Consider the following 17,475-nt stretch of genomic DNA (forward strand, 5'->3'; position numbering starts at 1 on the left):
AAATTCTTAAATAAACAATGAGTACTTAGTTTTTTTTAAAAAAAAAATCATTTTAATTCAAACTAAAAGATTCTGTTAATAAATTTAGATCATCCAATAATGTACAATAATCGCTATGCAGATGATAAGCTAACGTCTGTTTTCGAAATCTAACATAACCATACAAATCATAATATTTATTAACAAGTAATATTTCATTTCTCAAATTTATTATATTCTCTTTTAAGATTTTTATTTTTTTTATATCTTGTAAAAGTGTTTTAGCTAAGTATTTTTCATATCTAATATTTTAATTTTTCTTTTGATTAAAATTATAGTTTTTCTTTGTTCATGTTTACTTTGTACTTCCTTCTCATCATTATCATCGATTTCTTCATCCAATCGATGAATTTCAATTAAGATATGGTTAAGTAAATCCATTTTCTAAAAAAAACATTTTTTTTTTTTTATGTTTTGGAAAAGCTATTATGAACAAAGTAAACTTCTATATAAGTAGGTGTATAAAAAAAGAAAAAATGGAAAATAGATTAAAGAAATAATATAAATCAGGTTAAAAAAATAGATTTATTTAAACAAATTTATTTATTTATTAATCTTCTAGTTGATTATTTAAAATTGTGGAACGATAACGTATAGGTCTATTACATTTTCACCAATATAATAAGAAAAATTAAACTCATCTAAAACGTTTCTTTTTTCATTTCTTAACCTATCTATTTCAACTAGATCTATTATTTTTTTTTTATATAAATTATTAATTTTTTTATTTAAGCTCTTATGTCATTTTTTTTCTTTCTTCATCTTGATCAACACTTTTTTGGTTTTCTAAAACTTTCAAATGTAATTCTTCAATCAAAGATCGGAGGTAAACGATTTGAGGAGATTCCATTTTATAATTCTGAAATTATAGGTAAATATTTATTCGTTTATTTTTTTATTTTAAATATAAAAAAGGTAATGTAAAAACTATATCTCATTTACACCACATCTAAAAAAAAATAATTTGTACCACTTTCAAGTTTATAATTCACACCAAATAAAATTTAAAAAAGGGGCATTATCTAATCTGTACTTACTAAAATTATAATTTGTAACATTGTTCACATATTAAAATTATAATTAAAAATAAACTTAAAATTAACGTGATGTAAAAAAAAAAAAAAAAAACTAAAATTTATTTATTTATTTAACGCAAATACATGTTATATTTTTGGTACAAATGAACCTATTTGTGGTGTAAATTATGTAAAATACCATTATTAAATGGAATCATTTTTTATATTGGAAATTATAATAGTAAATATTTAATTTAAAGCTAGTTAATAGTAGTAAAGTAATAGTACTTACATTTCTGTTAGCGTGAGATGCTTGAAAAAAATATACTGGCTTCTAGTTGTAGTGAACGGTCTTGGTGAAGATGGTTCAGCACGATTCAACGACAAAGTCCACTTTGTCGTATGTGTAAGAAATTTGAAATTAAAGTTATTTATTCACTGAATATAATAAAAGCAAGCTCGATGTATTGTTAAGTATAGAACAATGTCATCGGTCTATGCGTAAGTGAAGCTTAACTTTGTCTAATTCTTAATACTACCACAACCCATTTTATATTAAACTATTTGGGAGTAGTCCCCCAAAAATACGTACGTGTCACGGTAAACAGGAAATTCGACTATACGTTTCTATTTCATATTTTACTATAACCAATTATTTAAATACATATTTTTTAAATATATATATATATATATATATATATATATATATATAAACGATTATTAAAACTATGTTCGTAATCCAATTATTTAATATATTAATATTTATTATTCTAAATCTAACCAACTAATATCAGCTCAGGGCCACAATAATGAAGTAATGTAATATGTCGGATTTCTACATAGTGTTTTTACTGAACTAGCTGTATGTCTAATTCTTAATACTACCACAACCCATTTTATATTAAACTATTTGGGCGGCGTAGTCTCCAAAATATACGTACGTTTCTATTTCATGTTTACTATCACCAATTATTTAATTTTAATCTTACCTTGCTAAATTTACGTACCTTGCTAAATTGTATATAACCTTTCAAATCTGACATTGAAATGTAGAAGTCAATTACATTCTTTTAGATACAAATTGCACTTGTTATTACATTCTATTTTTTCGAATTGAAAAGACGTACCTTTCAAATTTTATTCTAGTTAGTGTTTTAGCTGAACTGATTATTTTAGTCTTAAGAGGAGGAGTAGAAGTGGTTATATATATATAAGAGACTCATCGATACAGTATATTCAGTTTACTTCAACAGATTTACAATCTAGACTTTTTTTTTTTAATAAAATTAATTTAATTTTGAAAAAATGTCCTGCTACTCATTTAAAAGCGATGACGAGGAGTCGGTTGTATTTTCCGAAGTAAGTAAAAAAAAAACATTTATTTTTTTTATTTTTTTTTTTATTATAATATAATATATAATTATTTTAATTAAAAGTCATTAAATATTTTATGAAAAATTTATTTTGTAAACCGTCATCAGCTTATCGTCTATTTTAATTATAGGATAATATTGCAACAACATCTCAAAAAAAAGGTACATCGAAAAGGTTAGCTGTAAAACCGGAGAAGAAACCAGTATCGAAAAAGACGAAAAAGGTGAGTTATATAAATTTATGACATATTATTACGAAAAAGTAAAAAAATATAATTTAATTATTATTTTATAGAGCACTGCTATTTGTTATACAGACAAAATATTAGATTTAATAACAGATCCAACTATACCAACCGATGCAGAGAACACCTTGAATATAAAAAAGGATGATTGTTCATTAACGGTTAAGACACCTGTAGACAATACGGCTGTAGATTACTGGACTATAGCACATTATAAATGTGCTAAAATTGATAAAGTTGCTCTGCAAGATAGGTAACAATAATAATAATAATAATAATAATAATATATTTTTAACTAAAGTGAAATATTTATAATAAAAATTAATTTAACCTAACCTAACTTTTTTAGATGGAAGCATGCTGAATGCTCACTCAAAATATCTTTAACAGGACAGCATCCGGATGATTTAACTACAGCCAAAGAAATGGTGACGCTCATTCAATCTGTTTTCGACAAAATGATGCGACATCCCGCCAAGAAGCTAATCAGACACAAACCAAAAAAATAAACTTATAAAATGTATGTAATAGGATATGGTGTTGGATTAATTTTATTTAATAAAAAAAATTTTTTTATATTTATATTTATTTTTTATTATTTAGATAAAAAAAAATAATAATAATTCATTTATAGGTTAAAATAAAAATAAAACAAAAACAAAAAAAAATAAAAATAAAAATATTGAAAGTTAGTATACAAGTGGTATTAATTTCACATTTTTTTTTTTTTTTTTTACAAGAACGATAAATTAAAATAAATTAAGAAACTTTTTTTATATTACATCACTAAATCTTGTAATATCATGTTCGACAATGAATTAAAATGAAATTGTAATAACTCGTACATAAATGAACAATCTTCACTTTGTATATTGCTGTAGCTGAAATCATAATTTTGAATATATTGATTTGTAAATTCGTTTCGTTGACAAGATGATGGTAACCCATTTACGTCAGACTTAATTAACGTATAAGCTGTATCAAACGTTTTTTGGTATGATTCCAATTTTTTCTGTTTTTCAACAATATACAAGTCAATACAATGTTGTAATTGTTTCAAACGATGAAGATCAATATGAGATAATGTTATATAATTATCATTAGAATATAAAACTATAGTTGATTGGTTTACATTAACAGAGTAGAAAAAATTATCAGCTATCTTAACACGTTTACAACGAGTATGCAAATTTTCGATAATTGTATTAAAATTGTTTTCGCACATTAACTTACACCACTGATCAAGATCTAACGTTACAACTTTTTTAGTTAATTTACATTCTAATAATATAATAATTGAAATTTGCTTATTAACTAGAAGTCCAACGGTTACACTTTTCTTACTAAAAGGACGAATATCGAACACAGATTTTGATACAACGATTGATGGATTCATATTGATAAAATAAAAAAAAACAGTAAACAGTATTTTTTTTCTAGAAATATGAATATGATCACTAGACAGCTTAGCTCAAACTAACAAGTTTTGTTTATCCATACATGTTTTATACTAAACAAATGTAAGGTTACAAAAGAAAAAAAAGAAAAAAAAATGTGAACGTATAGTGTCTAGTTGGATAAACAGTAAAGAGTTATTATACTTACCTACCTAATTCGATAGAACCTGAAACATTTTTTAAAAATCATTAACATATTAAATTTAAATTAGACGCGTTATCCCACTAGGCTATACGTTCACGAGGTATTAAATAAGTTATTAACACATTTAAGTTTATTAAATTCAGATTTTTTTTATTGAAATATAGAAAGTTAAATGAACTAAACAACAGTATCATATGACCTTGATCCACAATCACAATCACAAATATCGATAATCTTACCATATTTTTTTACTACATTTTCAACAAACTGATTTCCTTTTGATAATAATACAAAAACACATTTCGGATTCCATCTTGAATGTTCAATCCATGGATTATCTTCTTTTTCCCAACGATGCAATATAATACCGCAGCAAAAACATTCAACAATATCTTTTTCCCTGAATATATAAAACCGCTTTCAGCTAATGAGTATTTATCTTGAGATGAAGTCAACGGAAATAAATTGAATGTTTTCAATCTTGATATAAATGTAGTGAATTCTGGATATGTAGGATATGCATTGTTTCGTACTAACGAAACAAGTGAACAAAAACTGTTGTTAATTTGTTGAAAATTCATTTTTTATAAAAAAAAAATAAAAAAAACTTAAATGAATTAAACTTGATTAAAACTAACAGAACCTGATTGAACGATGGTTGAATATTAACTGAACTGTCTGAACTGAAATGAATTCAATAAAACGACTTTTATCTATAATTTATTAAAAAAAAAAAATGAAATTATTGTGTAACCTGAATGTTTAACTTACAAGGGAAATAAATAGTGTTGAAGTGTGTATACACTGTTTAAACTTTATGTGTAACAGGGGAAAAAATAATTGGTTAAAGGCGGAAACTATATCTTAAATTTTAAAAATCTCCGCAGTCAAAAGTGCGCAGAACATACATTATGGTTTTTGAGAATCAGTGTTTTTTACTAGTACAGCGGAGAAAAAAAAGTTTGAGGGGGAAAATCCCCCTTAAAATTTTACAATCTCCGCAGTCAAAAGTGCGCAGAACATACATTATGGTTTTTGAAAATCAGTGTTTTTTTACTGGTACAGCGGAGAAAAAAAAGTTTGAGGGGGAAAATCCACCTAAAAATTTTAAAATCACCGCAGTCTGGTAGAGCGGAGAAAAAAAAGTTTGAGGGGAAAAATCCCCCTTAAAAATTTGCAATCTCCGCAGTCAAAAGTGCGCAGAACATACAAATGTATACTACTTGCACCATTTACTTTGCTTACAACTTGTTTTAAAATTATATCAAAACATACATCTATTATTTCATTTTGTACATCTGCACTAAGATATGATGCGTTTCGAGGAGCATTCTGTAAATGGTTAGTTAACTCTTTATCACCCGCCTCAACTCTAAACTGTAACAAAGCTCGAAAGTTACCATCATTAGTGTTGTGTTGTAGGTATATTGGTCCCGAATCCCTATGACCTCTTAAGACTATTCCTTGACGACCACACAGAATAATAGTTTTAATAATTGGTTGTATTTTCTTGCGATTATGTTGAATTTCCATTTTTAAACTATTATTTATCTGCACATCAATAGAATTTTTGTTTTTGTTGTATACAGATAACAAATTTTCAGTATTCAAAACTGACATTTTATGGTAATTGGTATTTTCATGTTTATTAAACTCTTCAATAGCTTTTTTAAATTTGAAAATGTTCTAAAATAAGTTTTCCTAATTTTTGTTTTTCGCGACCTCCTTCATTTTGATTAAATAACACACAATATTTACAAAACACATCATCTAACATCTTTGAATAACTTAACCAGGACCATCTTGTCAACCAACTTAGTTGAAATTTTCAATTCCGATTCCCGCTTTTAGGAAATTTAATAGAAGTATCAGGTTTCCAAATGGTCATTAGTAGTTCAGCATGTTTATTTGAGTTAATCTACAATACAAGTAATACTAGAAACTTGCATAAAAATAGGCAACTATCTACTAAATAATAGAATATTAAAATAGTAATAGTATTTATGAAGCATATTGTTGATAATAATATAGTTTATATTCCATAATAATAATTAATAAATAATACCAAGAACCCCATTTCAAAGTTTCAAATCATTCATGAAAAACATAGTTTTTAAATGAAAATGTAACATATTGAATAAATCTTTTTTAAAAATCTAATAAAAAAACTCATAGCAAAGCTTATACCTAATAATTATTATAAAAGAAGTGATAATGTGCTACAATGTTGCATACTCTATACAGTGTGACACACTAAGAGGTACCACTAAATATTTCAGAACGATGACCTCGTATAGAAATGGGATTTTCACTAAATGAAATATAGTACCATTGATTATAAATACTATAGAATATACATAGCTCACTGCAATACGAAATACGCTGAGCGGAAATTATTTCCGATAGAGCGCGATATGATATTATTTTTGTCTATAATAAAATTTATATTATTATATTATTTTCTAATTGTCTGCGGATCGTCGAGCGTCGTCGTCATTACCGACCGCTGTCAGAACATCATCGTCAACCTCCGTTGCGCGTCAACCCGCGACCCGTACTCTTGCACGTGCAATATAATTTTCGCCCTCATAGCGTAACATTCGAATCCAACAAAATTAAAAAAAATTGTTAATTATAATCATCTTCGGTTGCTAGCAGCAGCAACTGGATTACAATTTTTGGGAGGAATAAAATACTTGTAGGGACATATCCTATGTGAACCGTGAGGGCTTTGCTCCCACACTACCAATAATATACTAACTACATTTTTTGAATAATATAATACAATATTATACAACATATTATTATTTATTAGCTTTTTTTTTATTTTATAATAAACACAAATTTAGAATAACATTTTAATCGAAGTGACATGGTACAATATGTTAGTATAATACAGTTAAAAAAGTACTAGGAAAAAAATGTATGGTATTTTAGGTTTTTTAATTATAAAAATATCTTTAGTTTATTCGCCTGTTGAATTTCTTTATTATGAAGTTTTGATGTAATCCATTTGCATTGTTTATACATTTTGGTTCTGAAAAGTAGCTCTATTATGTACATGTAATAATCTTTGCACGATGAGTTTAAAGTTGAGGTGGTTTTAGTAATTTTGTCGGTAGCATCGTTTATAAGTTGAATGACTATTTTTTTTTCAATTTTTGTCTTCAAATTTTTTTTTTTTTTTAAATAGTAAGGCATATATTTGTTATTTTCAAAAGTATTAATGAAGGCATTTTTAAACCTTTTGTATCAGTAAATATATCATCAAACGTTTTATAAGTTAATAATAATTGGTTTTTATCATTAAGATCTTTTTTGGTGATCAAATTTGCAAAACAATCAATGCACTTAAATTTCTCAAGACATTTATTTGCTAAATATCCTGAGAAATAAACAACGGTACATGTTTCCAGTGAAGTGGGTATGGGGCTACAGTCTAAAGATAACGAACTGGTTTCCGATGAGTTATTAGACAGTAAATCATTTTGTTCGTCATCGAGATCGGTTTCCATCAAATCTGGGTTTGGGCGATCGATTAAAATGTCTTTTAAAACATCAATATTTAAATATTCATCATTATATTCTTTGCAGTTGCATTTATCTGAACATTTCATCAGACTGTATGAACAGATGCTTCCGAAACAACATCTAAAAGCGCAAGCAATTTAATTTCTATTATAACCGTTTCTTTGTCTTAGTATTGAAAGTAAATTTTCCAGCGGATCTTGAGTTAACCGATTGGTCATCAAAAAAAATGCAATTTCTGGATATTTTTCAGACATTTCCCCAAGTTCTGACTCGTATAGTTTAAGCAGCGCAGTTGAAGTCCAAACCATCCCTGAAAAGCACGGTGGAGTACTGGTTTTTTTATTTTTATGGTTAATTTTAATAAGATTTTTAAATGTTGAAATTGATTTTTTTAAATTTGAAATAAATTGTGGATTTTTTACACCTAATGGACGTTTATTGGGATTGTTATCAAATAAATTTTTCTATTTCCAGAATCAAATATATCGTTTACTGTAATAAAAAAGTTTGCAGTGTTGATTGCCGTTGAAGATTTTAACTGACCCGTAGCTACACAAGTTTTAATTGTAGCTGCTACTGATCTACTCAACAATTGTATAGCCAACTTACATGACATTTTTTGAAATGCATTTGGCGCGAGATGAACTGGCGTGATTTTTATCATGGACCGTACTTTTGAATTTGTATCAATTTCATATGTTTTTATTCACGTCATTTAATGAAATAATTTCTTCTTCATACTTAAAGTTACCACTTAGAAGGTTGTTTCTGACGCTTTTAATTAGGTGTGGCAAAATTGTGGTAAACGGTTCATTTTCAGAGCCACCTAAAAGTGAAAACATTCGCCTATTTTGAGTACCCTGGTCACAAATAATAGAAGATGGTAAATATCCAAGTTCTAATATTTTCTGTACACATTCTTTAATAATTAATACCAAACTGCCACCTTTTACTCCACTGCCTGTGAAATAGTAGCTTAATGGAATTTTCCAGTTTATATATAATTTACAAATCATAACAACAAGAGCATGTGATCCAGGTTTGCTTGTTTTTCCTAATGACCCAAGATCTTCAAAACCTTCAACTTCGTCTAATGTTTTATTATATTCGATAAGTTTTTTTATAGCCATCTCGTCCAATAAAATCACGCATTTTTGTAATAACGCAAAAATAAAGAAACTAAAAATAAGAATATTAGTTAAGGTAAAAATATTAATATGTGATTAATATTTTCATTTTTATGAAAGTAATTGTTTTGATTTAAGCGAAGTAGTTTAAATAAATTGTATCGGCAATCACAAGGGACACAAGCCTTGAATGATTGCTTCAAATATATTTGTAAGTTATTAGAAATTTATCGATTATTTTAGCCTATGTTTTATCATTCTAAATTTGCGGAATCACCTTCCTCCTGATGGTCGGAGGGTTCTCGAGGTCGAGCTTCGAGAGCGATCAAGTAAACTCTATAATACTATTGTTGTTTAAATATGGATGTTCATGCACCTTACCTTGTCCGCAGCTGTCTATGGTTGCAGTCGACGTAACAAGGATAGAATTTATTAAATTTTTTAGCACTCAAAAAAAAGAAATAACTAAACACTTTAACAAATTTCGTTATAGAAAAAAGAAACAGTAAAGTTGTCGTAGGCAATGTCCTTTGAGTGGTTGTGAGTAAGTCTGCTGTGCTCCTGCACTTGTCTGTCTGGGTGGTGCTCGTGCACTTATATATTTTGGATGTGCTCATGCACTACTCGCTATGGAGGGTGCTCATGCACTGATGAGAGGAGACGATTTAGGCCAGGTCCACCAGAGTCATCGGCGGCCCGATCAAAGGTGTCGGTGTCCCCAAAGAAAATTGTCTTTTTCCCTGGTGAAAGCGACCCTGACCGGACCATCCCCCGTCTCCGGCGGCACATGAAAGAAGTTGCATGTGTTGCGCTGTACCGTTATAATCCCGTACAGTGTCCTGTACGAGACTAGATAATAGGAATCGTTCCAATCACCAGTGACTTGATTTATTGGGGTTATTTTAGATATTATTACATGCGTGCGACAACTCGACCGTTATATATTTTATTAAATGAAAATAACGACTTTACAAAAATCATGATATGTAGAATCGAGCATATCATTACATTTTCTTTCTTTAAATGACATAAGATCAGCATTAAGTTTTAATTGTTCCATGTATTTAAGAGAGAATCCAGTCGAGTATGAAATTGAATTTAACCAGCGGCGTACAGTACTCTCCCCTGGTAAAACTATTTTGTTTCTACGCATATGCTTATAAGTAGATGGTGATTTATAATACAATGACATAGATATATTTTTTTCTGCTCTAGTCCACAGCTTACGATTTTTGTGCAATACTTGCATTGTAACAAAGCTTTCGAAGATGTCGAAGAATAGGAAAATTTGTCCAACATTTGTTTCATTTGAATTTTTTTTATATTTTTTATTTTTATTTTTCAAATAACGTATTACTGATCTTTTTCTTTTTAACAATCTTTGTAAATTAATATTTCTTGCTAGAAGTTGTTTATTTATCATTTGCATTTTTCTAGGACTTTCTGGTGTGTTTTATATGATTTTGATTTATTTTTCTGTGGACTTGGTAAATCGATTAACCTTGAAACCCAAGATTTTGTGCCTGGGGATGACAAAGGGCTACCAAACATCCCATGGAAAGATTCGGATTTTTATCATTATTTGTTACATATTGTTTCACAGGTGTTAAAACTTAAAATTTATTCGGAGAAGGTGACCAACCAGGTCTTTTTGAAATTTTTTTATCGCCTATATACAACAATATTAAATATATATATATTAAATGGTGGAATAAATAATAAGCTGATAGAATCGATAAATGAACGATCCCAAATGTTTCCAAGGATTAGTATAAAAAAAAACGCTTACAATATTATAACATTATTATTACAACAATTATTTTCCTAGCAATTAAATTCCCTTAAAATTTAAAATTTAAATTGTTATTATGCTAAATTTCAAAAAGTGTGCCTATAAAAATTATTAAAAATAATGCTGTTGTCATTATTTTTTATAAATTTTTTAAATGAAATAAAATAGTGAAAATATTTTCACTCTTTTTGAGTTATTTTTAGGTATTTGAAATTAATTTTTGTTAACTGAGTCAAAATACTTGAAAATACCTTTACACAGTGGCTCATAATTTATTTTTATAGTGATTCAAAAACTATAAAAATACATACGCACAACTTTTTTTATTAGCTTTTGAAGTTCAAACATTCATAAAAAATTCGTCAAAATCATGAATTTTTATAAATTATTTTGTTAAAATTTATAAAAATATTTGTGTAAGTAGCTAAGAGTTTAAAATGTAACACAAGATTCTTCATATGTTTGACTTACAGTTATTATAAAAGAACTTGAATGCAGACCAATTAAAAAAAATATGTATCCTTAGTTTAAATGTTTACAGTATCCAAAATTTACTCGTAAAATAACAATTTACTATCAAATAATTTTAGATTTTTGTTATAGTTATAAATTATTATTAGTCCTAGAAACTTGATACATAATCCAATATTATTTTAAAAACTTAAAATAATGATTTAAGTTTAAAATTACATTATAAAGTATGTGTAGTTATTAGTAGATAATCTAATTACCAGAGTAAATTTCAAGTTGAGTGTCTCCAACCGTCATGTCTGAGAATAATTTTCTTTTTAGTTTTACCGGCGTTTGTATTATTTCAGGTACTATAATATCATCATGAATTGGTGATTCTAAAAACGTATTTATATTATGGCAATATATATACATAATCAATATTTTTAAAAATCTAACATATTAAATTAAATTTCCTTACGATTATTCTTTTTTTTATTGGTATATGGATTTTTTTTTTGGATAGCATTTGGAATTAATGTTAAACGTTTGGCCGATGGGTTCATAAACATATGTTTTTCAAAATGATCTCCACAAATCAAACTTTCTTCAACGATGTTGGGCTTAAAAAAGCCAAATCAATGTTTCCTAGAGTAAAATGAAACAGTTAAAAAGTATTTTTTTCCATTTAGCCCCCCCCCCCACCTTATTTCATTTCATGTTTATTTCTAATAGATCTGCGTCAGTTATAATACCTATATTTTAAGCAATAACTGAAATTAACTGCATTATATAGTATATACTTGCCGGAATTTTCTATCCAAGTTTTTGATGAGTTTTCGTCATTTGGAAAATGATGAAAACTCAATTTTTTAAAGTGCCTACGACTTTTTTTTAAATCAAAATAGTCACATTTGCCACCAGACATTTTATTTCTTATAAAGTATCACAAGTATCACAATAAAATATACATCAACAACACGACTGATCAAATTTAATGGTCGAATGTACACTGTATTGTTGTAGTACACACATACAGACATACAGTTTATAAATCCAAAATAAATAGTTATTCTATTTATACCCAAATTGTTTATTGGGTTTAAATAGAATATAATACGATATGATACTTATAATCAATAACAGAGCTAAAACATAAAAATGCACGAATAAAAACAGACAAATAAAACATATTTTGTCTCTCACAATTAATATGAAATTAAAGTACACACATATATCTATGAATGATAATAATATATTAATATATTATAATACCTAATTCTTAAATTATTTTTCAACCGGCAACCGAGCAATTTTAATGTGTTAACAAATATGTTAATTACTTATTTATTTAAATAGTTAACAATTATTTTAAACAAAATGTTATTATTGACTATTAAGAAGGTATTAAATTCACAACTTTTTGGTGGTAAGTGAATTATACACCACTACACCAGTTCCTATAAAAGATTTATTGTTTTTTTCCTGTGACGTACAAAGGATTAATATCAGCCTCCAATATTAAAAAAAAATAAGTGAGTACCGCTCTGCTGTACATTAGGTGCCGTATGGATCATTATTATATATTATAGGAGTGTTAAATTTGAATCCAATGATAGTTATCATTGTATACGAAAAACGATTCTGAACGAAGATGATTTGTCAGCCTAGGATATAATTTCTAGTGGTGGTGAAAAAAGGTGGTTTATGTTTTAATGGCCTGAATACAACAAAATTTAAGTTCTTTTATAATAATTGTAAGCTAAACTTATAAAAAACCTTGTATTAAATTTTCAACTGTTAGCTACTTATACAAAAATTTTTACGAAATATACCTACGAAATAATTTGCAAATATTCATGGTTTTGACGAATATTTGTCAATATTTGAACTTCAAATGCTAATAAAAAAAAATTGTGCCTATGTATTCTTATAATTTTTTAATCACTATAATAATAACTTATGAGGAACTTTGTATTAAATTTTCAAGTATTTTGATACGGCCAAAAAAATTTTATCAACACTTCAAAAATATTTTTTCAGAAAAATTGAAAATTTCAGTTGTCTATAAATAGCTCAAAAAAAGTCAAACTATTTTGAAATTTAAATCACGTAAAGAAAACGCGAATCTTAATAACTGGTAAAATTTTCAAGTATCTACGACTTATACTTTTTGAATAATAACAAATATCAAAAATCGTTTGAGGCTAAACTGTTATTTAACGCGGTTTTTGTAAAAATTTAAATTTCAAACACTCATAAAAATTTTTTGTCTGAATCCGGTAGAGTTTTTTTTACAGATATTTGAAGAAAAATGTATGGAGAACCTTGTACCAAATTTTCAAAACTTAGTTATAAAAGAAAAAATTTTTATGATTTTTCAACTTCAAAATTACTTGCAAATTTTCGTGTTTTCAACAGATTTCGTAAAAATTTGAACTAAAAACGCTTATAAAAAAAAATTGTGACTAACGATTTTTAATTTTTTTTAGCTACATTAAAAACAACTCATAAGGAACTTTGTATTAAATTTTCAAAACTTTTTGGTCATCCAAAAATTTTTTATCGACACTTTAAAAAAAATTTCTCAAAAAAATCGAAAATTTCAGTGGTCTATAAATAACTCAAAAAAAGTCAAAATTTTTTGAAAATTTAACTATATACGGATACCACTGACATTAACATTTGGTGAAAATTTCAAGTATTTTCAGTGATTAGTTTTTGAATTACAACCATAAAAAAAAATCGATTTGGTCGAAAACTGGTTTTGCGAAAAAATTGCCGTTTTTTCCGTCATTTTTTTTTTGTTTTTCTCGATTTTTTTGAAAACTGTTGGAAAATGTTAACTTTTTACCTCTATAATGCACCAAGGATATTCACTTTTACATCGGAAACCACCCCCATTGTTTGAAATTGGAGCATTATTTCGACTAGTTATGCTGTACACAGACACAAAAACAAAAAAACACACACCATTGTAAAATCAATACATTCATCACTTCGTTCAGAATCTAAAATAATATACGAAAATGAAGAATTAATAATATTAATATATTATTCATTTTAATAAGACAAATGCTTGCAAAAAAAGCCGCTCAATGCGTAATCACGATCGCGATAATCACAAACAGACGTATAATGGTCATAGGCTCGGGCCACACGATGCGTTTTTTCCGCACGGAAAATATGAATGCGGATATTCCGCAACAGCCGTGTTTGACCATACGATGAGGAATTACCGGATGCGACATTCATTTATATGAAAATATTTTAAATTTAAATATTAATATTGCACTTTAAGTATACCTGATCATTGCCTGCTATAGGTACATAGCACAGTTTAAGTTCGGTTTGCGACCAGTACAGTCGATTTTTTTTTCATTATGAGTGACTACGACTTTTTAAGTATTATTTGTGTCGCGGAAGCAGCCGGTGAACTAGATGATTCTACTTCACACGCTGTTAAAACCACAAGAAAGTATTGGGTACATCCACTCAATCAAAAAAGAGATGAAGAGGATTTGTTTAAAAACTTCTGTAGTTCAATTCGAAAATATCCTAAACATTTTTTTGAATATTACCGAGTCAGTAACTTTTTTTGATGAGTTGTTAGAAACTATGCGTCCTCATTTAACAAAACAACATACCAATATGAGGAATCCTATTTGCGTTGAGCAAAGACTTACAATTACTATAAGGTAAGAAAAATTTTAAAAAATTATCATATTAAGATATGATGTATCCAAGTTAGAGTCCGAAGAGAAGAGTCGGTGTCTTAAAAACAGACTAAATGAACAGTTGAGAACCATTCATTTTGATAGTATAGGGTCAATTGACGAAAGATGGGAAAAAATGAGAGACTCAATAAAAAAAATAAAGAAGCCATGGTTTAATGAAATATTCCAGAAAGCACTAGTTCAAAGAAAGAGTCTAAGGACCATATGGCTTGGTTATCCTACAAATAAAGACAAAGAAGAACAGTATAAACGATACCAAAAAGAGACACATAACACATTAAGAAGAGAAAAACGGTTGTACGCCCAAAAATTGTTAGAAGAACCGGAAAAAAATTTTAGAATAAATAATATACGACAACTATATCAGAAGATAAACACGACAAGAGGGGGATATAAGAAACGAGAGAGGTTTCTAAGAGAAGATGATGGGACGCTAGTGACTAAACAAGGGAAGCTTCTGGAGAAGTGGTCTGGATATTTTGAGAAACTCCTTAATTGTGATGACCCAGTGGAAGAATTTCCAAGATTAAACATAACTACAAACGATAGCGTTTATCCAACACCTTCTAAACAAGAAAATTGCTGTACAAATCAAAAGGCTAAAAAATCATAAATCCCCGAGAGAAGATGGTATTCAAGCAGAAATTCTGAAGAGGATAGATGAAGAAGCGATTTCTAGAATTCACGAAGTAATAGAACTGATTTGGGAAAATGAAAGACTCCCGTAGGATTGGAACACTTCGTTAATATGTCCAATACATAAGAAGAATGACCCTCAAGACTGTAAAAATTATAGAGGTATAGCTCTAATAAATGTAGCCTATAAGATTCTGGCGTATTGTATTCTCGATAGGATAAAACCTCTATCAGAAGGTGTTCTGGGAGAATACCAGGGGGGTTTTAGACCTAACAGATCTACAACAGATCAGATTTTCTGTATTCGCCAAATTGCACAAAAGTCATGGGAATATAACAATGAATTATACATTCTATTTATCGATTTTGAGAAAGCATATGACTCCATCCATAGACCATAGAAGAATTTAACTTCCCAATAAAACTAGTAAACTTGATAAAGGCTAGTCTTGAAAACACTTTGATAAAAATTAAAATTGCGAATGCAGTATCAGCGACAGTTAGAGTATCTACGGGCTTAAGACAAGGAGACACTCTTTCTCCTGTCCTCTTTAATCTAGTGCTTGAAAAAATTATCAGAGAGCTAAATACTATTGACGGGGTTGCGATGGGTAACACGACAATAGGTTTACTAGCATATGCCGATGACTTAGCCCTTTTGGGGAATAATTTAGATACTGTAAAACAGAATTGTAGAAAACTAATAAATGTAGCAGGCAAATTTGGTCTAAAGATCAATGACAGAAGAAAGGAGTATGTCATAATTGGAAGAAGAAGTAGAGAATACCGACAAGGAGAGTTTATGGAAATAGATCAACATAAGTTTAAGAGAACGTCACATTTTAAATACCTAGGATCTATAATAACACAAGATAGTGACCTTAAGATGGAGATGGACACTAGGATTCTAAAGGGAAATAGGTGCTATTTTGGCCTAGGAAGTATGTTTAGCTCAAAAATCTTGTCGACAAAATTAAAAATACAATTATACATGACCCTGATAAGACCAGTAGTGTTATATGGCTCTGAGACATGGACACTGAGAAAGGTAGAAGAAACAAGACTTGCGGTGTTTGAACGAAAAATTCTAAGAAGAATCTATGGACCATGTATCGATTCTGACACTGGAGAATGGAGGATATGTCACAATGATGAACTGAAGAACTTATTTCAAAAACCAGATATTATATCCGAAATTAATAGGAGAAGATTAATGTAGGCTGGACATGCCTGGAGAAAAGAGGGCTCTTTCATTAAGGCGGTTATTAAAGAAAATCCGACTGGAAAAATACCGTTAGGAAGACCACGTTTACGGTGGGAGGATCGTATCAAAAAGGAAGTTAAAGCAGTGGAACCAAATACACAGTGGAGAGAAGCTGCAGACTGCAGAGGATAGGGAAAGATGGCGACAAATTTGTTTGCAGGGATAGTCTTGAAGGCCGTAACCCACAAGAAGAAGAAGAAGATCATATTAAGTTCTCTACCTATATAATAATACATTACATCGAAAATATAATATTATATTATACAATAATTGATATAATAATATATTAATTATAGTAATCATAGGTATTTAATAAGCAATCAGTAATAAATTTATTATAAGGAGTCATTTGAGGAAGTGGGAAAATAAAAACAACATATAATTTTAATTTATAAGTGATAGCAAATCATTTTCTTTTTATTTAAATTTTAAAACTGAAAAACAACATCTATTTCCTTCACTTGGAATTATAATATAATTTAATATAAAATGCATCGAAGCTGTAGATATTTGTTTGAATATTAATAATAAGACAATATGTAAGCAATTACAAATAAAAATAAAAAAAAATGATAAAAATGATACCTAAAAGTATTACCATGTAGTAAAATACATAATCATATAGGTACTTATAATTTTTAAATAATATATACAACATTTTTA

The 17,475-nt window shown here is 28.1% G+C and overlaps 1 protein-coding gene and 1 pseudogene across 1 annotated transcript; one reads left to right on the forward strand and one right to left on the reverse strand.

The window, feature by feature from the left end:
* Positions 1-2,257: 2,257 nt before the first annotated feature.
* On the forward strand, positions 2,258-3,192 carry LOC126555037 (uncharacterized). The gene is made up of 4 exons (XM_050210000.1): positions 2,258-2,414; positions 2,560-2,652; positions 2,724-2,926; positions 3,023-3,192. Exons 1-4 carry the CDS (start codon positions 2,361-2,363, stop codon positions 3,180-3,182), a joined length of 510 nt encoding a protein of 169 aa, XP_050065957.1. The 5' UTR covers positions 2,258-2,360; the 3' UTR covers positions 3,183-3,192.
* Positions 3,193-3,390: 198 nt separating this feature from the next.
* LOC126555036 (death-associated inhibitor of apoptosis 1-like) lies at positions 3,391-4,856 on the reverse strand (annotated as a pseudogene).
* Between the last annotated feature and the right edge of the window lie 12,619 nt (positions 4,857-17,475).

The sequence above is a fragment of the Aphis gossypii genome, unplaced genomic scaffold, assembly GCF_020184175.1.
Source record: "Aphis gossypii isolate Hap1 unplaced genomic scaffold, ASM2018417v2 Contig00685, whole genome shotgun sequence".
In the NCBI taxonomy this organism is placed as follows: domain Eukaryota; kingdom Metazoa; phylum Arthropoda; class Insecta; order Hemiptera; family Aphididae; genus Aphis; species Aphis gossypii.

Coding starts and splice junctions, on each gene's coding strand:
- LOC126555037 (XM_050210000.1), top strand. CDS start 2,361: ATGTCCTGCTACTCATTTAAAAGCGATGACGAGGAGTCGGTTGTATTT. Junction 2,653..2,723: donor TATCGAAAAAGACGAAAAAG/GTGAGTTATATA, acceptor ATTATTTTATAG/AGCACTGCTATTTGTTATAC. Junction 2,927..3,022: donor AAAGTTGCTCTGCAAGATAG/GTAACAATAATA, acceptor TAACTTTTTTAG/ATGGAAGCATGCTGAATGCT.